Here is a 25002-nt window from a genome sequence, read left to right on the forward strand (position 1 = left end):
CTAAACAAGTTTAGTTTGATTCCACACTATGAAAAAAATGTGTCCCTTTGTACATTGTATGTAAATATCTGGTTTCATCTGTATGTTGAGATGGTGGAATTTTAATGTAATAGGATTTTGAAACTCAAATGTCTTGTCTTATATTTTTATTAAAACGAATAGAAGAAAGAAACAACATAATGTAGAGCTGGAACTTGGAGTGGTTTACAAGTCCATGCTGGAATAACATAAAACACAAAACAAGCTCTGAGTTTTCGAGCTTCAGGGCGAGGAGTACACCAGGTCAGTATGTATTTATGCGTAGGCATAAACACTACCTATTTATGCTTCAAACTAAACAAAAAGATGAGTTATAGCAGTTTATCCACGGAAGTTCACTCACATTCACAGTTTGACATAAGAAGAGGTCATTTTAAATATAGGACCTAAGGGAGAAGAGACTCTGATGAACAAGGGAACTTCCCCTTTAGTTAGCAGACAACCTTGACACAATGCACTGGGGAACAGAAACAGATCTGACTACAAGGACGGAAAGGGGCCAAAAGGAGGTAAGAATATGCCTGTGTATAGCATGGAGCACTTAGATGCTACTCGGGATGAAGCTGACATATGCACGCACTTCTTATGCATCTTTTGTGTGTATCAACTTAAAGTGAATCGGATAATCTTTAATAGTGATACAATTCTGAGCTTCGAAGGATATTTTTTTTTTTTTATAAAAGTACAATCTCTTCTTGCTAATGTACTGTGGTCTATATCAGACCAAAGTGACAATGGCGGCTAAATGTGCCATTACATCAGCTGGAGTTTAGGGTTGAGTTGTCGGCGTAAACAATTACACAAAATCAGAACTTAAAGCAATTCAACAACAAAGAAAAAGACAAAAGATTTTCAGTGCTTCACTGGATCACTAGGTGATTAAAACTCTGGATTCTATTAGCCCTTTGTTCCTCAACCATCCCTAATCACCCATTGCTTCTGACACTGTGTGAAATGTGTAACGCACAATGAACAATGTGGTGAACCAAGTAGCATCAGGCCCCAATTTAATACCTACCTGACTAATTTCACTTTAAGGAAAAAAAAAAACAGCTTTGGGGTGTTTTTATTAGTTTTTGATGAAACATAATACATTTACTACTAATCAGTGCTTGTAATTCTGCTTTAGTGTCTGTGGCGCTTCTGTTTTCTTTACAAAAGGAACAGTCAAGATTATCAATGTTAATTGTAGCCTCAACATTTCCTGCGACCATAGGTCTTTTAAAGTTAAGAGCCTCGCAGCTCAGGTTTCTTCCACAAGAGGATATCAACCCCTTTGTTCCTCGGTCTGGATGGCTGGAAGGGTCGCACCTCAGGATTTCAAAAGAACATCGCTAATTTGAGAGATTCATTTCTGTATCTTGTTGCCATGGGAAATGTGGCTCCCCTTAATGATAAAGCAGCAGCTTTTCACCAAGTGTCAGCAGCATTAAAGCCGCTCCTAGCAGGCCTTCTGTGGCCTTTCTTGGCTTTTTGGAAAACGACTCCAGCCTGGCTTCATGGGTTTTTGATGTCAAAGGCATTATTCACCCTTCAGCTCACTATTGCCTTGTCGTCTATTGAGCCAGCTGAGTCACCTGGCAACACAGTAAAAAAAAAAAAAAAAAAAAGTGCCTGGTTTCACCTCGGCGATTCAATACGAGGATGCGGACCTCCCTAAAAAGCAGGAATAGCAAACTCTATTGAAAACGGGCAGAGTGGGTTGCTTTTATTTTTATGTGTTGCCTTACACAAAATGATTCGGCAGAAGTGAAACACTGGCTCTCGAGGAGAATCGTTTTTGACAGTCCAGCCAGTGAAACTGAAGGACATTGTAATGCGACTTTGTTTTTACCTGAAAGTGAAAAGACGGGAATTGAAAGAGTGAGATGTGAACAGTTGGTTTTCCTTAGGCTACTGGGATGAAAGAGTCTTTGTACATGCTAAGGTGTGCCAGTATCACCTGGGGGCCGGGTCGCTTGGTGTCGTATAATTGTGATTGTGCGGTCGGTTTGTGTGCGGGTTTGGGAGGTAAGATGTATTTGAACTGATGTTTGGACGCTGTGGTACGTACAGGTAGACATGAACGTAGACAAATGTCTCCATGTCCTGTCCATTTCAGTGGCAACAGTGACGCAAAGTCTTCATAGACGAAAAGCAATAGAAAAACCAAGGAACCATTGAGAGCCTTCTAGTCTTTCCCTTCTAATCTGCTGACTTGTCAACCCAAGAACATTTTTAAAAAACAAGGACAAAGACAATGGAACAGTTCAATTGGTCAATCAGCAGACATGGCAGCTCATTTAAAAGCACTTTACGTGGCTTTGAGCAATGCTAGCAGTACAGACATGTTTGACAGTGAGCGCTTCACATTCATTTTGACGGAAAGCTTCGCTCTCCATAGCAATTCAATTGATTAAACATACTTCACAATATAGTAGAAAATAGTTCAAATAAAACTCATACCTCATATGAGCCATCTATCAGAGACCGCCGCTGTGGTCAAATAGAGACGGGCTTTGAAATCGTAGGAAAGTGAAAACCCTTTAATTTCTTTAATGTCAGGCCATGGTGGACAGAGGAAGACGAAAAAATGAACAAGGGAGGAATTCATCAAAAAGGGGTCAATTATGGCTAAACAGCAGCTCTGATGGTAAAAACTGCTAGAGAGGTTGGACACCAAATCAAAGAGTAATCACAAAAAATGGTGGTTAATCCCAAAGCAGTCCTCTCATTCGTCTCCTTCTTCTACGACTCATTTATTCAATATACTTAAAAGGTCAAGCAGTTGCAAAATTATCTGTCAAGTGGATCTCCTCAGTTACGAACGTTCAATGTGGCCTCCACTGTTACTTACTCAAGCCACAGTATAAAGAACAAAATTCCACCAAGAATAGAAAAATATTTGTTGGTCTCGACAGAGATCCTGAGGATCTACGAAGGGACATACAAACTAAAACATTCACCCAGAAATCTGATTTTTGCATACATAATTTACATTTTAGTACTTCAAAAGGGAAAAATCCACTTTGCAAACCCTGAAAGTACGATACATAGAAGCATTGGTACTTGTTTGGACTTGTATCATTGAATTTTAGATAACAAAAGAACTTGCGTAATCTTCCTGGTTGCAAGCTGACTCATTTGTACGAGCGATTGGTATGGGGCAGTTGCATTGATCTGCCACTTGTACCTTTTTGCCCAACATCTAGATTAGTGGTTGCCCTGGGAAACTCTTCCAGAAAAAATAAAAAATAAAAGGTCTTGTGGGTTTTGTTTATAAATGTCAGAGAAAGCGCAAACGGAATATAATTGGGTTTACCGAAGCTCTATTTAAGTAAAGTCTGTGCAGTGAATGAACTGCCCTAAACAACAGCGAAAAGGACAACGGTTAAAAACGACTAAAACTGCTTACCAATATGAAAATATGCCAAGACTTTATAGAGTCACAGTTTCAAAACCACTAAAAGTTTCTATCATATCGTTCCAACATTTTCAGCACTTTTAAATTAAGAATTAGAGAGATTGGCAGGGTGACCAGAGTTTTCTCAGACTTCCTCCACACCTGTTGCTGGACACCGCTAGTCATTTAGCTAAAAGAAGACTCCAGCACCTTTATGTCTGTGTACAACAAAAATTGCACAAGAAATTGCTGGTTGCTGAAAACATAATTTTAAAAGTTAAAAATTAAAGGAAGCACCAGCCATTGCAATAATAAGATCACAGTTGGTAAAGAGACAACCCACATGTCTATTAAAGACCTGTATTAAAACAAAATATATATTTGTTTAGTAGAAATAGGAATTTAGTTTTTGCTTTAAAACATTTTTTTATTGTGTTGCTCTTTTTTGTTGTTGTTGTTTAATTTGGTGAATAAGTTCCATTGCCATTTCTACTCCAGGTTATTATACCAGGAGAATCTCACGTTAGCAGCCTGTGTGTATAGATAACAAAACCACAGAGATACAGCGGTGGTTTTTTGGCATCCACAAATTCGTCTGCAGGAACTTGCAGGCGACTCAAAAAAAAAAAGGAAAAAAGAAAAAAGAAGACGTATAGGACTAAACTTAAAAATTATGAAAGTGCTTTTTGCCGTTAAAAGCAGATGAGATAAGATAGCATTTAATTGCTTCTTTCATAAGTGCAGCTTTAATCCTATTGTTACAGTGGTGGTGTTTCATCCTACTGATAAGACAATACTTTGAACATTGATTTATGCAAACACAGTATATAGTCCTCAGTACTTACACAAAGAAAGGCTGGGTTTCTGCTGCTGTGGCAGAAAAAGTGCTTAGCACGCCTTGTGCTTTCTTTTTTTTTTTTTTTTGTGAGGCGATATTTAACTATGTGAAAAGTCGCTTTCAAAATCAAAACAAGGCTAAATCTAATCAGGCAACTTGGTGAAGACTTTTGGACCTTGGCTGGTGTTTTCCCAACAGAAGAAGACGCAAAGTGAAAACTGAAGCCCATTCCTGCAGGAAAATTGTAGCCACAGAAACATTCAGAGTTGGTGGGCACATAGGGACACACATGGTGAAGGCGGCCTTTGCTCCTCCTTAGGAAAAACAGGAGGGCCTCAAGAGAAACCTCCACCGATGGGCCCCTGCACACACCAACACAATAGGAATGTTGTGTAAGGCAATAGTGAAGGCCCCTAATCCTTTTACACCATGACAACTACCAGAAAAAAACTACATCCACTGGCAAATACGCACATTTGACCAACAGCGCACATACACACACTCTGAAGCATGCAACAGAGGAAGTACAGCATATCATCTTATGAGTAGTAACTTCTTCATCCTTCCTATTTTCTGTGAATGGAAGCAACTTCAAACAGCTCAAAACTTTACATAACAGAGCAGGTATCTTTCCTAGCAAGAAAAATTAGTCCCAGTTATTTTGGTTTTTTTCCCTTTCTGTGCCGGGTTAGCCTGGCCATCGCCTTCCTTCGCAATTACGCTCGTTTGTAATCTCCCTTCATTTGGGGTTTCTCCCACTGAGTTGGATTGCTCAGCCAGAATTCCCTCCGGACCAATCAGCGAACAGGAGGTGTGATGATGATGATGTTGATTTTCTGCTGCGTTTTAAAATTGTAGCCTGCAATGGCAGCGGAGGAAGTGAATGAAGCCGTTTAGCCCATGTTGGCCGCTCTTACAAATATTGATTTAATACTAACATCCATCTCATTTGGCTCTGCTCTTCTCTCTTCGCAGTGGAACGTGGTTGTTCACAGTGGAGGCAATTTCCGGTAAGCTTCATAGCGCAATAACTCTTACATCACCACCAAATGTCAGCGACTGTGTAAAAATTTTTAACTTCAACAGTACGCAATTTTTTCTGAATAGCCAAGGGCCCAGACTCTCTGCACAAAGCAAAGCGCAAGACAAGGAGCTGTTTTTTTTTTATCAGGCTAATACTGGGTATAGACTAATTAAGACATTGCTCAATTTTATGCCAATCAGGCCCTAAAGGCTAATTGTGGGAAACCAAATATCCAATCCTCTTTCCAATCAGTGAATGCACCACACAAGACGTCACACTGACAACAACACTCTTTAGTCCAGAAGTTTCTATTGATGTAAGAACACTTCTTTAGCCATTTTCAAAGTCTGTAAGGTTCAAATGAGTTCATAGGTCAACAGAGTGTAAAACAGCACATTTCACAGGTTCGTTCTGTTTCTACTAACTACTGAACCCACATAACCTCTCCCGTGTGGCAGACCTGCCTCCGCCATCTTTGTTTGGGTGCGAGGAGACCAAAGATGGCTGACTGTGTGAGTGGGGAAGCCAGAAGAGTGTGTGTGTGTGTGCGAGCACGTAAGAGGGTGAGAGGTCTCAGCCAGACTGATCCTCACGGCTGTTGACCACATTAATCATGTTGCTGTGAGAGAGAGGTTGAGAGTGTGTGGTGGGAGCTGGTCCCTTATGTCCCTCTGAGAGCATACGTGTGTGTGTGGGTGTGTGTGTGGGTTGCTGCACTTGACTGCTCCTATCAATTCAATTTCATTTCTCCCTCAACTCCCCTCTTTTCTGCAGGCATCCCCCATCCCCCTACCACGGAGCTCGGTAGGCTCTCTTCCCTGTGTGTGTGATGGACTGCTGAGAGCCTAATGAGGTCCCTCCCACCCCTTTGGCTTTTGGTGACTGTGAAGTGTGTGTGTGTACGCAGGGGGAAGGGAGAGCCAGAGGTGACAGGTTGGTTATGTACTTCTTACATTTTGCCTCTCAGCTATCCTCTTTCCTCCCTCCTGTCACGTCTTCCTTACTTCACACATCCTCTCGCCCCGCCCTCTCCCTCCAGTCCCTCACATCCTCCCCTCCGTCTCCTTTTGCTTCCTCTTCTCACCCATCCCATCCCATCTCCTTCCTTTCTTTTTTTTTTCATCCTCACCTCCTGTTTTCCTATCCCTCTTCCCTCCGCAGTCATCTTACCATTCATTTGGCGGTGAGACGCCAGCCTAATGGGCCATAGCAGGCCTTCTCCACTAGACAAACCACACAGAGTGCTGTTATTAGCAGCGAGGGAGAGGCAGGGAGGACGAGCAAACGGGAAAAGGGACGCGAATCGTGGAAAACGCAGCACAACGCTGTGCCCTGAAATGAGAAACTGGAGCTATTTGTTTCAAAGTTCATGATCCGATCCAATGAGATTAGCTATATCTCTACTGTACCAATTGCAGCCACGATGGCTTCTGGTAGAAGAAGCCGTCAATAGAGCAGCATGACCCAGCAGGCCCTCTTAGGATAGATAGGTGAGTCAGAATGAGTGGAAAGCCTACGCATCACATGAAATCCAAGAAAAATAAATTGCTGTGCTGTGACTGATTTAAGGAGGTACAATCAAACATTCGAGATGCCTAAACAGCACTCAGAAAAATAAAAATCTCAATCGTAGTTTGAACAAGCTGTTAAGAGCTCTAACCTTTAGCTACAATAAATATTCACCTTGGTCTAATGATAAATCAGAATTGAGGATAAGGGGGACAAAAGAATTTCGTTGTCAACGGTAAACACAAGAAAGAGAAAAAATTTTTTGACAGATATCTGGAATAGCAATATGTCCAGCTCAGGAGACAGGACAAGACAACGCATGATGTTAAGGAACAAGTAGAACTACAATGTTTTTGGGAAAGGTGAGGATTCACAGTCGTTTCATTTGGTTTTACATAAGAGAGAACAAGCCTCACAAATTACGACAGGGTGTAAAATGCTCCAGCTCAGGTTTAACCAGGCAATACAGCGCCATTTTGACACTTCTCATACTCAAAGGTGGTCCAAGTGATAGAAAAGAGATCAAAATGTTTAGCTTAAGTGTATTTTTATTTTTTCACAAAATAGAAATATAGCAGTCTGGAATCACCCATTTGAAGTTTGATTAACACAAGTTCAAACTCAAAGAGTTTGTATGTTAGCCCTCTACAGCTTAATGAAACTAAGAAACTATGAAACAGATGCTAGCAGCTAAACGTTAGCCAGCTCTGGTACTCTCAGGGTTTACACCACTTTTTTTGTGATCTTGTTACCAATTACCGAAAATCTTACAGAAGTCTGAATTAGCCAATTCTCTCAACATGAAATAGCAACTCAAGAACTTCCTTCTTTGACTTCAAAAAAAGGATCTCAAACAAAAAACACAGACAGTTCAGCTAAAAGCACACATCTTTATGTTCCCAGCCCATGATGTGGCTTACATTACCCGACGAAACAATCAAGTAGCACTTCACAGGCCAGACCTCGCTTTTGAGGAGGGCATGAGCTCTACGCTACGCTCTCCGACTGTGGTGTTTCTACTACTTGCTTGATACATCTAAAATGCTCGACTGATAAATAAATTTAAAAATCCAACTCAAGTTTCCCTTCCCCCGTCAACATGACTGTCCAAAAACGCTCGAGAAATATGAGCAACTCTGCACCTGTAACAGAAAGAACAGCAATACTTCAGGGCACAATAGAACATTAGCGGCTATTCAATGTGTGCCTATAGCAATTGACTGAGTCGTAATGACCACTTCCGTAAAGAAAAATGGGAATGGCTTAGACGTTTAAGGACATTTGATGATGGGGGGGGGGATTAAATATGTGCTCTGGTCACGTTTCAGTCTCACACAAAGGAGGACTTTGAATTATTCAGCCACACAGAACTACCAGGCCCATTTGCTAATGCACATTGACAGACTGAATCACTATAATAGGCAACTTGGTCTCCAATTGATATGATTATTCATACTTTTAGCACTAAGTGCTTCCTTTTAAACCTTTATTCACACATTTGGGGAGAGAGGATGGCAGAGATGAAGAGAGGCAACCAGCGCCAGAAAGAGAAGAACCTCCGCCACCTGGAAATTCACTTCACTTTGAGAGGTCCCCATTGGGAAATCTCACCTTTTTTTTTCTTCTTTTTAACACTTGAATACAACATTAAATGTCAGCACAATAAAAAAAAATCTACATAATGACATAGATTATTATTCTATAAAGAGAGAAAAACATTAATCATTTTATGCATTTCCTGAGATCAAACTCAAGTAAAAGGTATGGAAATGGTTTCTAGACCAGATATAATCCATATTTCACTCCTCATCAGTTTCGCTCTGTCGTGAAGGCCTCTCTCGGTGCTGCTCAGATTTAGAAAAAGACTCCAATGTGTTGCACACACTCGCTGCAACACACAACCCCTGTGCGTATTTGTACAGACGGGGAACAAAAAGAGTGGCGACTATCTGTGCCTGAAATCTGTGATCTGTGACTGCCCATTCGAATGCAAGACGAAAAGCACCAAATTAAAGCACCACATTTACACCGGTCAGAGGAACGACGGAAAGCATTAGCATATGGATCAACATCCAACCCGGATGGGCCGACAAAGTGCAGCTCGCTCAGGGAGGACTTAAGGAGCGTTCAAGGTTGGACCATGTTATCATCTTTACAATGGCGGCGGGTTTTCGTAACGACATCCAAGATGAAGGAAAGAAAGACTTGAAAATGTATAAATGGCATCATTTTACCAATTTCTTCTCAATGTTTCATGGAAAAAGCCATACTGAGTATTGACTTTTGTGTCGCACTAGAGATAAGGATTATATTTTCACTGCATTTATTTTTAAAGAATGGGTATTTACTGATACAAAGTGATAATCTAACTCTGCCCTCCTTGCTTTTCTTGATATCTGGTCACAGTTTCTGTAGAACAGTGTCAATAAGCGCCTTTAGTATGGGGTTACCAGAGGACTATGCACAGTGAAGCTTAATACAAAACTTGTATTATGTTATTACTCTTTAAGTTGCCAATATCAAAGGCAACTTTGATATTGCTATTTTTGTACAATATACAAAAATAGCATTTTGTGAACTGTTCGAATGGACGTGATTCAGTTTGTACAAGTTGCTCTACATTTGCAGTTAATTCCTAGAAATATCAAAGGAAGTTTTTCAATTTTGTATATTAAAAAAAAAGAAAAAAAAAGTTTAATTTTTGGAAAATTCAGTTTATCAACTATAATATTTTATCAAGAAACTAAAACACACAGCTCAGACAGCTAAACATTAATAAAACAACTATTTCCTCTTCTTTTTAAGTATTTAATTCCCAACTTTTAGAGCATCTTCAGGCTCCCCTAGTGCAGACCAGGGCGTGCTTTCATATTTTAAACTGTTCACAATGAAATCTGGCATTTTAAAGTTTGCATTTCTCGTCGGCCTCTGCTTTAGTTGAGTTTTGCATTTCAAATGGCGCCCTCTTTCCCTGCACGGCTGCTAATTTTTCTTCTTTCTCCCAACATTTGTTAGGCAATCATAACCAAATCGGCGCATAATACGCCGGTCTGAAAGCCTGTCCCCTTTCCAATCCGGCCTCTCTCTAAAAGACTTTTGGGCTAACTGTGGATATGTGTGTGTGTATGTGTGTGTGACAAAAACAACTGAACTGAAGGCGTACAACAAACACGGTATACACACACTCACACACTCAAAAAGCTAATAAAAGACAGGTGTGGAGCAGGGCAATAACTGAACACAGGAGGCTGTCGGCTTCAAGAGCTAAAAGAACAAGGACACCATTGATCTCTGCTGATAATTGCACAAACACAGGAGATAGGTAGGCCAAAGAAACATGAAAGGTGGAGTAAAACTGTATTTGTTTGCTCTGGGTTTGTCTTTCATACACACTTTGGGGGTGAAAAGATGCTGAGCTGTAGAGCGCTGAGCAAACTGTACCAGCGGCAGGAGAGGAAACTGCACTTTTTTCTTGCTGCAGCAAACAAGGCTGAGACGGCAACTGTGGCTGAAACACCTGAGGTCAGGTCTAAAACAAAGAGCACAAACAGCAGAGAGAAGCCTGTGTGTGGAAGAGGACGGATCGAGTCACAGTGTATCAAGGCATAAAGTTCTTAGAGTCAAAAAGCGTAATTATACTGACTTCTCTGTAGTGACGGCGGTGGGAAGTGCACGCGCAAAAAAACAGAAGCGAGTAAAAGCAGGACGAGCAAAGTTAAAAACCAGATCCAAGAGAAAACGAAACTACGACGGATGACTCCTGTTTTCTTTGCTGCGCTAAAGCAACTTTGGCGTCCAAACTTTTTTGCCATGCGTGGCCAGAAGGATAACCAGAAGCCAGGAAACACGGGAGAGGGAAAACGTGCGTGTTTTTGGAATGAGGTTTATTTTTACTTGCCCAGAAATAAACCAACAGCCAAATTTTAAAAGAAAAACCCAACAATGTAGTTTTAAGTACTAGTTGCTAAAGGATCAACACAGTAATTTAGTCCACATTTTTTGGGCTAACTCTTTGATGCCTACTCATGCAGGACAATTGTTTTGTCATTTAGCAAGGAACATTTTGACACGTAATGATTTAATATATTCACATATTCTGTTCAAGAAAGTTTGGTGACAGGACCCCAAAAATTACCTTTCAACTGATAGTTCTCTAATTTTATTTTTGTTTAATCAGTGGTCAAATAAATGTGAATAATAACTACTTAAATGGAAGAAGGGGTAATTTAAAGATAAAATTATTTGGACCTTTTTGACCACTCATAGTTGTAAATAATCAAAAATATTCAACAAGAGAAATACAACAATATACTGGGTTTCCTCCAGAAAACTTGCTAAGTTAAGTTGACAGGAAATGTACAAATATTACCGGCCAATTCTGTTACTGGAAGACATTGTCAACAATTCCTAAACCCACAACGATAGAATCTAAAAACAAATATGTATCGCTTTTATTAAATGTGATGCGAGAGGGAAGGGTGAAATGTCGATGTAAAAAAAAAACAGAAAAAAAGGAAAGAAGAGTGAATTACAAAAGCAAAATATACACAAAACAAAAGGAGAACCTGTTGAGCTCTTTTTTTCTTCCACACCAGCAGAAAAATGTTCAAATTCTTGCTCTGATAAATCAAGGTTATGTCAAAGCTGCAGTTTCACATCTTGGGAATCTCACCGTTTAACCGTCAGTAAAAATCAAGCGGCAGCAACAATGAGAATGAAAGGACTGCCTTTGTGCTTTGTGTGTTTTGCGCGAGCGAGTGTGGTCGATAAACAAAAATGTTGGATTAATGATTTTACATAATAAGGAAATTGTGCACTCCCGTGTTTGTGTGCGTGCAGGTGCGACCGCCGTTGAAGAGCTTAAAAAACATTTTAAAAATTTTAAAAAAAACAATCAGCGCTTCCTCCTAATGGCCTCATCTCTCACAGGCCTCTGAGAGCTAATAAGAATGCAGGGATGATTTGTTTCACCGATTGCCTCTTTTTGAGCTCGGCCGGCATGGAATTAATTATGCTGATTAAATATCTGTTCCCCACCACCTCCCCGTCCCAGTTCTGTGAGTCGGAGAGCAGCTGACCGGTAGAGTGTGGCTGAGAGCTAAGTGGGTAAAATGCAGACACCGACATGTTAGTGAACAAACGGAGTCTTCAGGAGAACGTCACCGTTTGGTACCGAGTTACAGTTACAAGTGTGACGCCTAAAGCTCTGGTCAGTTCAAAGACTGCCCTTAAAAAGCGTTCAGTCCTTTTTTTCTTGCTTTTGCAAATGAATCAGGCTCAACAAAATGTGGATTTATCCAAAAAAATCAAAAGGATCAAAACAACCTTACAAGTGAAAACTGATTTCTGACAAATGGAAATATTTCCCATAAAATAAATGTTTGCATAACCAGGTCTGTCAGGTTGAGTCCTGCCACAAGTTCTCTATCAGACTGAAATCTGGGCTTTGACTAGCCCACTCCGGAACATCCACCCTGTTGACTGCAGATGGAGGATTTTCCTACATTTTGCTGCATTCGTTTTACCTTCTGCCTTTACAAGCTTTCCGGGGCCTGCTGACGAGAAGCATCCCCACACCATGATACCACCACCACCATGCTTCACAGTGCGGGACGGTGTGTTTGGTGTCCACTAAACATCTTGTCTGATGGCCAAAATGCTCAATTTGTGTCTCATCAAAAAGAAATAATAATAATAACTTTCTTGGGAGACCAAGGAGTCTCCCACATGCCTTTTGGTAAACTCATCTGAGTTGCTGAAACATGCAACTCCACCGCAGTCATGGTGACCTGGTCTCCTTCTTGTGCGGTCACTGGGTTAGTAAGGAAAGCCTGATTATATTCTTTCCATTTCCAGATGATGGATTTAACATCAACTCCAGGGGATGTTCAGTACCTTAGAGATTTTTTTTTTTGCATCCATCTCCTGACTTATGCTTTTCAATAACATTCTCTCTGGTTTGCTCAGAATCTTCCTTTGTCTTTTATGCTTTAATAGTAGCCAGAAACACTCATTAACCAGTGAATGAACCTTACACACACACAGGCGTCTTTACACTCCAACCACATGAGACACACTCTGAACTCAGCTGCAGCTCGATTTCACAAAGTGTGAGACTACAAGCACCAGTTGGCTGGACCTTTATCAAATTAGGTCAAACATTGCAAATTTATCAGCATTACGCATTTTTTTTCTTTTTTTTTTGCAGAAATAAGTTTTCACTTGCTTCATAGGTCCAATATTATTGCAACTTCATCATTCTCAGACACAAGGTTCATCCCAGAATACGCGTCAAGAACAAGAGGTCCCAGACAAAGACCGCGAGAACAAAATATGTTGATGTTGTCCTGGTACAAATCTAAATTGTTGTATACTTTTGTCCAGTTCGGAAAATCTATGATTTGGTTGGGAAAATGAGTAGCATGTTGAGGCTGAAAGCTCAAATGCTTGAAGGTATTCAGAAATTAGAAACTTCTCTCGACTGTAGACACTTGTGTTACATTATTAGTGATTGGAGATTTCATCTCAATGTATTGTAGTATAAGCAACTCTTTAAAAAAATTAAGACAAAAAAAAAAATCAATTTTTGGCTTAAATTATTAAAAATAATGCATGAACATGCAGAGACGACCGAAGGCGAGGTTTGGCGGACGGGAAATCAAAACGTTCTGAATCCCCCAGGCAACGCTTTGTCAACTTTAAACTGAAGTTACCCACCGTTACCCAGAAGCGCATGAGCCAACATCCCGACAGTGTGGAAACACTGCCGGGTTGCAGCCAGCAACCGCTCGACCTCAGTCATGACTGATTATTCCCAGCTTCCCCCTGTTAAAAAAAAAACCCACTATGACAAACTGAACCAGAAGGCAGAAACACAGAGGAAACCTCTTAATAAGGTGCCATTCAAAAAAAAAAAAACTAACAAGCCTTCACAGCAAAATTGCTCAAGGACGCAATCAGATCTAAGTCTGAGCGGTTAGTGATGCCGAGTAGGAGAAGCAAACATCCAAGAGACGAGCAGATAAAAAAAATAAATAAAATACAGAGACACAAATTTTGTAAGAAAAGACAAAGTTTGCAAAGCTGAGATGAAAAGTAAACAGTGTTATTCAGGAGTGGAGACTCCAGAGAGGAGGAACGAAGGGAGATGAGGCAACCGAGGATGAGCTCTCTGCCTTCAGTCTGGGTCTAATCACAAGATGCTCTTAAAAACCCCCCCAAAAAAACCCAAAGGGCAGACGAACACCAGAGGTTTGGAAGACTTTCTGCAAACGAGGAACCCCGCGGCCATCCTGCCAGGATATTATTACATCCCGGCAAATGCTGGCAAGACAGGCCGGCTCTCCAAACGCCTCATCAAACCGAAAAACAAAAAAACATGTCGAAAAAACCCCCCAAAACTTCCCTCTTTCTAACGAGGGTTTAGCAGTGAACAATAACCTCGACCTTTTAAGGTTTGGAGACAGTTTTGTGAGCGTCTTTTTGCACTTTGCAACTTCGGCATTTAGGCATTACGCCTCACTACGTCGGAGGCGCCGAGGTTTCAGAAAGCGTCAGTAGACACCCGGAACAGCATTAACGTCTGAGACGGCGACAAGCGCATACACCCGATGACCCCCGACGCGCTCCCCCCACCGCTCCCCTATCTGTCTGTGAACAAGGGGTTTTTCTACAGCTGGGTAACAAAGCATGACCCAATAATCCTAACGCTTGACTCAAAGCTGAGGAACCCCTCCAGCCCCACCCTCACGCCAGTTATATCCCTTCCTCCTGCTCTCTGAGGACTTTATAAGAGTTCTGGTAAAGGGGGGGAGACGGCGGGGGAACTGTGGATATGTGTGTGTGTGACAAAAACAATCACGCTTTGCTTTGATTATTCTAATTATGACTTGGGGGTAGGACTGGATTATTAAGAACACATGGGCCAACGAGTCGCTGATGGGCTTACGTTCCTCCGATCCGTCTCTATCGGGGTTGAAAGAGGCCGACGTATGGAGACCTTTGCCCGGAATGCGAGCGAGGGCGGAGGGCAGCAATAAGAAACATGCTCAGCCAAATCATTTCTGTACGGCTGACGCATACAAAGACGCCTTTGATGATAAAGACGCGCTTATGTGGCTCGTTTTGATTTCATTATTACTCATCTGGGCTAAGGTGCCGACTTTAAAAGCCAACAGAGTCGAGCTGCTGGAGACAACCGAGCGGCTAACTGCCATCCCCAGAGTTTGTTTTAAGTGCTACATCTGTTTTTTTGTTGGGGTTTTTTTTGTTTTTTTTTGGTGAAACCTGCTAAAAAGAATAAAATAAAATCTAAACAGACTGTAGAATCTGGCTTGAGGCTCTGCAGTTCTGAGAAACCGGAGCAAAAGGCTAGTCAAAAGATGAGCATGGGTTTGCAGGGAACTGGAGCTCCTGCTTTGCTTGTGATAGCTGTGAGGAGCGACGGAAAAATAACCCATGGTAGACAACCCTGTGGGCTCCTGAGAGGGAAATCAAGACGAGTCAAAATCTTCCGTAAACATATCGGACGTCTAGTTTTAAATGGAGCCATGTCTACAACAATAAAGAAGCAAACCATTAGCTTTAACGGACGAATATCCGTCTTCTTCAGTGTGTTTTCTTTCTCGTATGTCATCATACGAGAAATATTCACAGCAAAGAATATTTCCCAAGCACCCTAAAAGCTACACAAAGCCTAACAATTAATAATAATTTTGTATCCACTTGTTACAACCTTAACGCTTCAGTTTGTACATGCAAACAAACTATTTTTACACAAATGCACTTGAATTAACATCAGATATAGAGGGCAGGTAGGTAACTTGATCACCAATTGAGAAAAACCTTTATAAAAATCTTAACATTTCAAATTTTTTTTACTATATACACTATGTTTCCATTCATTTTAGTCTCCGTTTTGACCGGCTGACCTGTGAAATCTTCCAAATAAACCTCAAATGAAACCAAACTGACGTTCCTCCAACAGGCACATGTCACTTATTATATTTTGCACAAGGAAACTTTGGTTAGAGTATGGAAAAGCAAGTACGAAACAACTTCACGTTGCATGTCAAATATCCTCTGGCACACCATTTCTTTTCATAGTTAAAAAAGGCTGGGTGCGAAATGACCAAAACGCCAAACAATCCAAATGAACGCCAACTGATTTGATGCCTGTATTGTTCTGAAAACAAGATTTGCCTCTATTGACTTTATGCTTTCTCGGCTGAAGCGCCCTCAGAAGTTTGATTTAAAGCCATGAAAACATAGTTAATTGGTGGAGAGTGCAGCCTGCTTAGTCAGACCAAAATAAACTAAAACAAACATTGTGCAATACCACCAGCACTTCCCACCTTGATGTCACATACAGACAGACTGCAAAACCTACACTGAAAAGAGCAAACTTTCTGTTGTGGTCTGGGAACGAGATGATCTAAGCTTCTCATTCTCACAGTTCTACATCTAAACTAATTTGGATAACATGTTTTAACCATTTTTTTTAAAAAACAAACAAACAAAAGCAACAATTATTCCTCCTGCAGCTAACTAAAGCTATTAGAATAACAATAAAATATCACATCTGTTATGGGTATTTTCATCTTAAGCAGTAACAACCTTTCAAATAAAGTTTTTAGTATTAAATTTAACTGCTTATTTTGCAAAATCTACTCACTTTTTTCCCAGTATGCTGCCTGTGGAGCGAGACAACAACAAGCTAGCTTTTCAGGTAGCAACCTTGCAGTCTGCTTCTTAACAGATGTTTCTTGGAGCTTACCAGCTCTAGTTTAAAAAGAAAAGAGCGAGCTATGGCTTTTTTTTTTCCAAGTACCAACACTGTTACTGTCTGTAATTGTAGCAAGCAAAAGAAATGGCTAAAAACAAGTGAAAACGTTGCTCTCTGAATGTTTCAGCCAGCTGACAGACGAGTGTAGCAACAGCTAGCAGAGGGGAAACTCTGCATTACTCCATAATGCTAACATGCTAACACTTTACTGACGTTAAGCTGAAAGTACCTCCGCACATACTTAACTTGCTGCTACTACACCTAAATTTCCCTTCTGTATCACTGTAAAGATATCTCTAGGTTATTCGTTGCATAACCTAAGTTTTCTTTTCCTTTTATTTATTTTTGTGTGTGGTTTGGGAAGTGGTAACATTTTAAATAACTGAAAAAACCCTAACATGTCGCTAGTAATTTGCTGACAGGAACAATTAAAGTATCACAAATCATCATAGGAGCGGATATAATTTTGATGTAGAGCTTTTTGATGTAGATTCGTCCAAGCTGCCTCACCTGCTTCAGGCACAGGAAGTGGTTATGTAAGAAATTAACTACGGGCAACCTTAGCTTTGCTCCACTCCAAAACTCTTGCACAACACTGGAAAAGGATCAAACTTGCAATAACCAACGAGATCAAGCCAGACCACATTCCAAAGCAAACCTCAAGTTAATATTCTTAAGTCGCTGTTTCGTGTTCCCCTATAAGCCCCCCCCCCCTCTATGGGGCTGAAATCAATGAGCATCTTAAGATGCAATTCGATCCAGCATTTGTAGAGAAGGCAGCGGGTACAGCTCTGATACCTCAGAGCAACATGAAACCCCCAGAAAAGCTCCAGCGACTCTCTCGCCATATGGCCAGAGCAGAAAAAGAAGGGGGAGCTAAAAGAAAATCCTCCTGGTAACCATATAGACCGTTTCTGACTATCCGTCGGTTTCATGCCACCAATTTCCCTGATGTCTGGGGTTTCAGTTTGTTTGTTGCTGAGCATGAAGAAGAGGTGGAGGTGGAGGGGGAGAGGAAGGAGCCGAAGCTTTGCGGAATTGCCCTTTGTTTGAAAGCAGCCTCTCTCCCTCTCTCTCTCCCTCTCTCTCTCTCTCTCTCTCTCTCTCTCTCTGCAGCGCTGGAAATGCGAGACGCTTATCGATCATTTCAACTGGAAAGCCTTTGTGCTGCGCGCGGCTCGGAGCGCTGCGGGCGAGCGCACCGATTAGGAAATATAGATGTAATACCGCAACAACTGGGTTAGCTTTAATTATAGCACCAGAATAACTTCCAATGAAGGTGGTGGGTTTTTGTTGTTGTTGTTTGTTTTTGTTACAAGCTGGCGACGAAGCGCTCTTTGTCCATCCAGCAAATAAGCAAAAGCCGGGGGAAAAGAAAAATCTGAGGGGGGGATTTTTTTTTTTTCTCGGATTAACCCTGGATTAATCATAATAAGGGGGACCCGATAACAGCCTTTGTTTCCATCCTAATCCACTCTCAACCGAAGTCGAGCTGAGAAAAAGTAATTTGCGAAACTAAAAAAATAAAATAAAGCCCCGACGCTCTTACGTCGGTTGCTTTTGTATCCGCGTCTGTCAGCTCTCCTCCTCCCTTTCCCCCCCGCCTCCCCCCTCCTCATCGCCGGGGTTACGGCTCCGGACAGCTCCGGTCGAGGACACCCGAAGAGGAAGAGAGGCGAAAAAAGAACACCTTCCGCTGCTGGAAAAGCAAGCCCTTTGGATGCCAAAAAAAAAAAAAAAAAAAAAAACAGCAAAAGTGGACAAAAAACACCAAAGTGAGCAGGATACCTATAGGATATAAAGGTAGCCTACAATAGGAAGCCCCTTTAATTTTTAAACAGCAGCTGGTCGGCTAAGCTAGCGAGCAGCTGTATCTTCGTTTCATTTCCCCCCCATTCTTGGCTAGTGTTAGCTCAAACTTCGACCATAGTTGTCTCGTTTTATGTCTGCTAAGCGAGAACCATAACACGAAGCATGTGTGGTCCGAAACGCGTTCAAAGTTGACGCTTTGCATACTTTCTGCGATAGCGGAAAAACTTCCATCAATCATGAGCAGATCCAGCGGCAGGAACTCGGAAACACTCCTCGGTTTGTGTGCCAACAAATTTTTGTTTTTGTGTTAAATACTTTACACTCCACTTACCGACTTGCAAAACATTTTCCACACAGCCGTTTTCCAGCAGCCTAATTCCCCGTCGGAAAGGGAGTCCGTCTCCCGTGCCCACTACTCCGGCCGCCCCCACGGCAGCCGCTGCACCAGCGGTAGATCCTGCGCCGCCACCGGCGTTTGTAGCTCCGGACCCTGTCCCCACAGTTCCAGCGGCGGCCGCCAACGGACCTTCCTCGCCGGCCACCCTGCACTGAAACGAAGAGTACATGCATATCTCCTTTTCGTTGCGTGGGAAAGACCAATAGACGATACGGCGCTGGACGGGCTCCGGAATCCGCTCGAAGCGCTCCTCCACTCTCTCAAAGGCCCACTTTTCCGCTACCGCTTTAGCGGCGCAGTCCAGGAGAGACTCCGGGGAGCGATACCGGGAGCCGGGCGAGCCGCTGCCGTGCCCTGGCCCCGGCCCGGGACCTCTGGGTGCGGGGCGGAGGCAGGGTCGCTTGCTTGCTGGTGGTACGGAGAGAGGAGGATGAGGCGGTTGTTCTCTGCGTCCTTCCGCCATGGTGAGCCGATCTACACTGACGAGACGGACGGTGTGCGGACGCCGCGCAGGAAGCCGAAACACACGCTCTCAAACGACACACACACACACACCACACACACACACACACACACACACACCGAGCGTTTCACTGTACGACCAAAGCAGGGTTTTCAGAGGGACTTCCGTTCGCAGCCTTCAAAATAAAACAAAGATTCTGTTTCTATCTAGAAAAAAAGTGCATCTTTTATTATTTCCTTTTTACGTTTTGTCACGTAAACAACCAAAAACTTTAAAGTATTTCAATGAGATTTTGTGTGATTGGCAAAGACAAAGTAACATAAGTTGTAACTAAATAAATTGTTTGAGAAGTTTTGCAGATTTAGACGCATTGAATACTCAATCTGCCTTGCAAAATAGGCCAAGTTCTGTCAGAGAGAACGGAGAGATGAGGGAACTCATTTAGGTTAATTTGTTTAGGGTCTTAACCTTTTTGTTTTCTTCGTGGATACTCATATTTAGTTCCGTCCACAGCCGGCACAAGCCTTTTTTGGGGCCCTACGCAATAGGCTACATTATACCTGTATCATACCTACTGCTATTAGTGTCATTTGTGATTAGCTTACACTTTGAAAACACAAAATCTTAAGTATTTTTAGTCTAGCTTTTAGTGCTAATGTCTTATGGCACTTGAAACAAGACAAAATTGACCTTCAGGTAATTTTTAGCAAGACACAGGAGCTTGTTTTAAGTCAGTAATTACTTTTAAAAAATTTTTTAGTTTTTAAAAAAAAAACTATTTCCACTGCCAGATTACTTCACTTCTCCAATTAATTAGCATTTTGAAATTCAGAGTAGCATTTACTGTAAGTGTGGCATTATTCATTTAACTACTTGAAAGTAACATCTGCAGACAGAGACAGAATCTACAGCAAACAAGTGGAAAAGTGTAGTATCTTTTGTTTTTGACATTTGTAACAGAAAGTGTAGACGGTGTAAAACTATCACTGCAAATACAAGCAAATGTCGCTCTTGGTGACCCCCTAGTGGTGGTGGTGGGGCCCTAAGCAGATGCTTAACTCGCATGTACATATGCCTGGGGCCAGCTCTGGTTCCGTCCATCTCCTTAGCAACTCTACCTACCCTGTCCCCGCTGAATAAAACTCTCCCCGAAGCATGACGCTGCCTCCACCTTGCTTTACTGTGGGGATGGTCCAATATCAGTTTTCCACTCCACATACATTTTTATTTCATTTTTGTTTTTCGCATTTGGGTCAAAAGGTTCAATTCTGGTCTTCCAATAAACCTACTATTCCACCCTACATAGCTCAAAGCTCACTGGAAACAAGACTTGCGTTCGTAAGAGACGCTAACACATGTAGTGAATTGTGCTAAATGCTCTTAGTTTAGATTCAAATCGAACATGTAGATGTCCGGTTTCCTCCACTGAACAGAAACTACATTTCTAACAGAGAAACACATCACTTTTGACCACAGGTTTTTTATAGAAAAAAAAAAACAACAACTTCAGTGCCACCCATAATTATCCCATTCCTGTAAAAGACAGATATCTCTGAATATTGTTTACATATTACTTTTTATCTTTTATTTTAAAATGCTGATGTCTGTATTTCCTGTCCTCCTGCCTTCGTGCCTGTGGCTTAATTGCATTGAGCAGACAGAGAGAGAGAGAGAGACTGGGGCTCTGTGGACTGGAGGGAGGTTAAGAACGATGCTTGACACTGACCGACACAATAACAAACCTCTTCATACTCCAATCAGCGTCTCGTGCACGTCATGTAAACTCAAATGTTCCCCTTCTCCCCATGTTTGTTTTTGTTTTTTTAACAGTAACGGCTTTTGGGGAGAAGTATCGCGCAGTGCGCTACAGCCGAATCTAAGGAAAACCAGTAATAATGCATCCGAGTGAGTTTTCGCTGAATTTTTATTTTTTATTTTTCCTGTAAAACATGTCTCATAGCGAGAGTCTGCAGCTCTCGTGTTTAAAATAAATGAAAAAAAAACAACAACAACAACAACAACAAAAAAACACCTCTCGCTTATCTCCTCTTTCTTGGCACGAGCAAAAGCACTAATGGGCTGAGTTTGTCTCATGAATGACAAAGTTATTGTTTTGTTAATTTGATTCACACCATTATGTGGCCTATAAATATCAATTACTTCAACTCAGCAAATACGCACGGTCTTGAATGGCGGCAGCATGCAGTTTTAAGTCTGCTTCCCACAGCAGGACACAGAGGGTTTAATCTAATACCCAGGCTAGAGCTTCACCCCCCACCCCCCACACACTCACCCTCTACATCAGACTGCAAGCCACAGCTCATTTACCTGAGGCTAGCTCTGAATGTTAAAGACTTTTAATCTAATTAAGCAGTTTTGTGGTGCAAAGGTCAAAAAGCAAGCGGGTTTACAGAAGTGCTCTGCAAATCAATGCATCACTTTCATTGAACCGAAGCAAAGTAATCTTTTTAATTTTTTTTACCCATGACTTGAGCTAAAGTTGTTGGTCCGGCGACTCAATAAGACAACAGAAAAGGAACGGTACCCGACAATCCGCGTTTAAAGTGAGAATAGTAGAGACTGGAACACAAATCCTGCTTGATTTATTATCCACCCACATAAATAAAACTAGTTAACAGCTTCGGCTGTGCGACAACTGTGCCAAAAGACATTTCTGGTCAGCAGTATTATGTGTGATATGGCTCCCCCCTCAGGGCGTCCTTCCATCGAGGGATGGCACAAGCACTCCAGGGGGAAAGAGAAAAGCCTCCTCTTCGGTCTGTGTGTGCAACGTTTTTAACGTTCCTCCGCGTTTTCAGAGTAAAATAAAAAATTATGCCTATGCAATATGGCATCACAGCTTTTCTTTTATCCAGGTATCCAAGCAAACATTAGCAGATCTAGAATAGTCCTCAAGGTACCAGACAATTAGGTGTAAAGTTTTTTAGATTATTTTATTTTGCACTAAGTATTCTAAATGTTTCCTTGCTGCTGCCTATCTACCTTGAATGCACTAGTAGGTGGCTAGCACCACAACGTCTCTGGTTTACAAGTTGATGTAAACAAGTTTAACTTTTTTTGTTTCCTTGGTTGTTTTGTTGCTTTTTTTTGTCTTACGTCTTTCTCTTTTTTTGTTTTTGGTTGTTGTTTTTTTTTAAACCTTACGACAACAAACTGAACTCAGCTTATTAAAGCTGAAAATGTAATTTCAATACTAAAGTCTTTTTTTATCTTTTGTGTTTGTTTTTAGTGCGTTTTATACAATCAAATAGAAAGAGGTATAGAAAAGAATAGAAAAACGATTTACTGTCCCACAAAGTGGAAATAAAGTCAGCTGTAACACCATAAAATATGTATTTTCACACAAAGTGCTCTTAAAGGATTAAAATGAAAATGAAAACAAGATTAAGTGAAACAAAAAACAACTAAAATAATATTACTATGAATATTATTATAGTTGTTTAATATTAATATTAATAACAAGTAATAAGCTGCAAAGAACCTAAAACGTCAGCATGTTTTGTAGTATTGCTGTTTTCTTTTTGTTTTTGTTTTGGTTATTCTTGTTGATGTTGTTTATTATGTTTGTGGTCTAAGTTTTCTTTTTTTCTTTTTAGAATGGACAATAGCTGAAACACCCCATGTTTTTTTCTCTTCTTTTTTTGTCAGTGTCTTTTAATCGATTTGCTCTTCTCTCGTGTTTTTCTTCTCAGGCTTTTTGAACATTTAATACGAGCACAGAATCAACAATGAACTGCAAGCCATAAATAAAATAAAATGAACATAACAGCTAAAACAAAGATGTTTATACCTTTAATTCATGTCCCAATGACTAATTAATTTTCCAGCAAGTCACAATAAAAACAAAACAACAACAGCAACAACAAAAACACCAACAAGAGGGTGGAGCACAAACCAATAACAGGTCTAAAACATTTAAGTGCTCGCTTTTTTGGGTTGTTTTCCTTTTATTTATCTATTTGCTTGTCTGGTTGTTTATTTATTTGTTAGTTAGCTTTTTTCTTTATTTATTTTTTGTGTATTTTTAAGCTTTGAACAATTAGACAAATGACAGAGGCAACAACAACGCGTCAACATTTCCACACAAAAGACCCCAAATTTATTAAAACAGCTGAGTTTAGAGCTCCTTGGATATTTTCTCAATCTCTTCCAGTTTCTGGAGGAGAATATCTGCGATTTCTACAGCCTCTTGCTTGTCTGCCTCCGTTTGAGCTCGAAGTTTCTGTTCCTTCTTCAGCTTCTGGTCCATCTCTTCAAACAACGCTTGGAACCGCTCGATCTTTTCCATCTCTGCCTGGACCATGAGTCGCTTCGCCTCTTGGAGCTGGACTTCAGATATGGGGCTCTCGCGACCATCCGCCTTGATCACGGGTGAATGCGCCTTAGACGAGTTTTCGATTTCCTCCAGTTTCTTGAGGAGGATCTCGGCGATCTCCACAGCCTCCTTCTTCCCTGCCTTCGAGTGGGCCAACGTGTCTCGCACTCTGTTGATTTCCCGGTTGATTTCCTTGCAGAAGACGCTGATGGACTTGACGTGATCGCTGATCTCGGCTTCGGCCTGGAGCCGCAGCTTTCTCTCTTCTCGCAGCATGCCTTCCAGCTGCTGGACGCCGTCTTTAACTTTCTCACTGTTGTCCTCTCTGCCCTCCGTTGGCGTCTTCTGGATCTCTTCCAGTTTCTGGAGGGCAATCTCTGCAATTTCCACAGCCTCTAGTTTGTCTGCCTCTGCTTGGGCCCTGAGGTCTCGCTCTCTAATAATTTCTTGGTCCATCTCTTCGGACCGAACCCTCAGAGCTTGAAGCTGCTTGTTGCTTTCAGTTTCTGCCCGGGCCCTTAGCTCTCTTTCTTTTTCAAGCATTTTCTGCAGCTCCGCGACTTCAGGTGCTTCACGATCCACTGCGGGCCCTTTGGACATCTTCTCCAAATGTTTGTCTTTGTCCTGAAGCACCCCTCCGTTTTCCACAGCTTCCTGTTTCTCATTCTCACCTTGCTGTCTGAGGTTTTTTTCCTCCTGGAGCTCTATCTGGACTTGCTCCAGCTTCAGCTCCGCCAGCTGCAGCTCGAACTTGTGGCTGGCATCGAGGCGGCAAATGACGTCCTCGTGTTTCTTCTTCAGGCTGCTCAGCTCCTGTTGGTGCTCCTGCATTACATGGCAACAGGCTGAACCTTTCGGGTTCTTGGCTTCGGCCTGCTGAAGCTTGTCCTTCAGCTCCTGGACTTTCTGCTTCAAGGCCTCGTTCTCCTGGGTCAGCACCCTGTTCCACTTTTGGAAGATGTTAGAAGATTGAGGAGCTCCAGTCCCTTCCATCGTCTTGAGTTTAGCAAGTTTTCGCTTGGCGCAAATGTTCTCTCGCACAGTTCACTGGGAAAGTGACCTATTCTAAAGCGGACCTCTAGAGCATGTTACATCTACGACTCCCCACATGTGACTTGTCTAGAGCAGGTCACATGTTCTAGACATGTGACTTGTCTTGAACTTGTGACTTGTTCTAGACAACATGCCAAGGTCGCCATGACGTCCAAGATATGATGTCACGTGTGACGTCATGTCGTCATGACGTCACATGTGGCGACAGTTCCGGGTTCCAGATCCAACAAACTATGGAGGTCCATGAACAAGATTTGAAATTCTCATCACTTTCAGTAGACTGAACACAAAACAAGCGTTGAATAATGGCTTATCAGAAGAAAAATCATTATGAGAAGAGACACAATGCAGGTCATAAGAGCCAT

General features: G+C 41.7%; 2 protein-coding genes across 3 annotated transcripts in view; both read right to left on the reverse strand.

The window, feature by feature from the left end:
• zswim5 (zinc finger, SWIM-type containing 5) overlaps window positions 1-19421 on the reverse strand; it is a 64306-nt gene extending 44885 nt beyond the window's left edge. For both annotated transcript variants that reach the window (XM_044134914.1, XM_044134913.1), the window contains exon 1: window positions 18720-19421. In XM_044134914.1, the coding sequence (XP_043990849.1) occupies window positions 18720-19248 (529 nt within the window). In that variant the 5' untranslated portion in view covers window positions 19249-19421. The remainder of the gene's footprint in view (window positions 1-18719) is intronic.
• A 3920-nt stretch (window positions 19422-23341) lies between these two features.
• On the reverse strand, window positions 23342-24766 carry LOC122841537 (tropomyosin-like). Its single transcript, XM_044134918.1, has one exon. The coding sequence runs from the start codon at window positions 24575-24577 to the stop codon at window positions 23387-23389; it is 1191 nt and encodes a 396-aa protein (XP_043990853.1). The 5' UTR covers window positions 24578-24766; the 3' UTR covers window positions 23342-23386.
• Between the last annotated feature and the right edge of the window lie 236 nt (window positions 24767-25002).

This window comes from Gambusia affinis, linkage group LG12, assembly GCF_019740435.1.
Source record: "Gambusia affinis linkage group LG12, SWU_Gaff_1.0, whole genome shotgun sequence".
NCBI classification, from domain to species: Eukaryota; Metazoa; Chordata; class Actinopteri; order Cyprinodontiformes; family Poeciliidae; genus Gambusia; species Gambusia affinis.

What these genes read in the sequence shown, in the direction of transcription:
- LOC122841537 (XM_044134918.1), bottom strand. Translation starts at nt 24,577, where the DNA reads ATGGAAGGGACTGGAGCTCCTCAATCTTCTAACATCTTCCAAAAGTGG.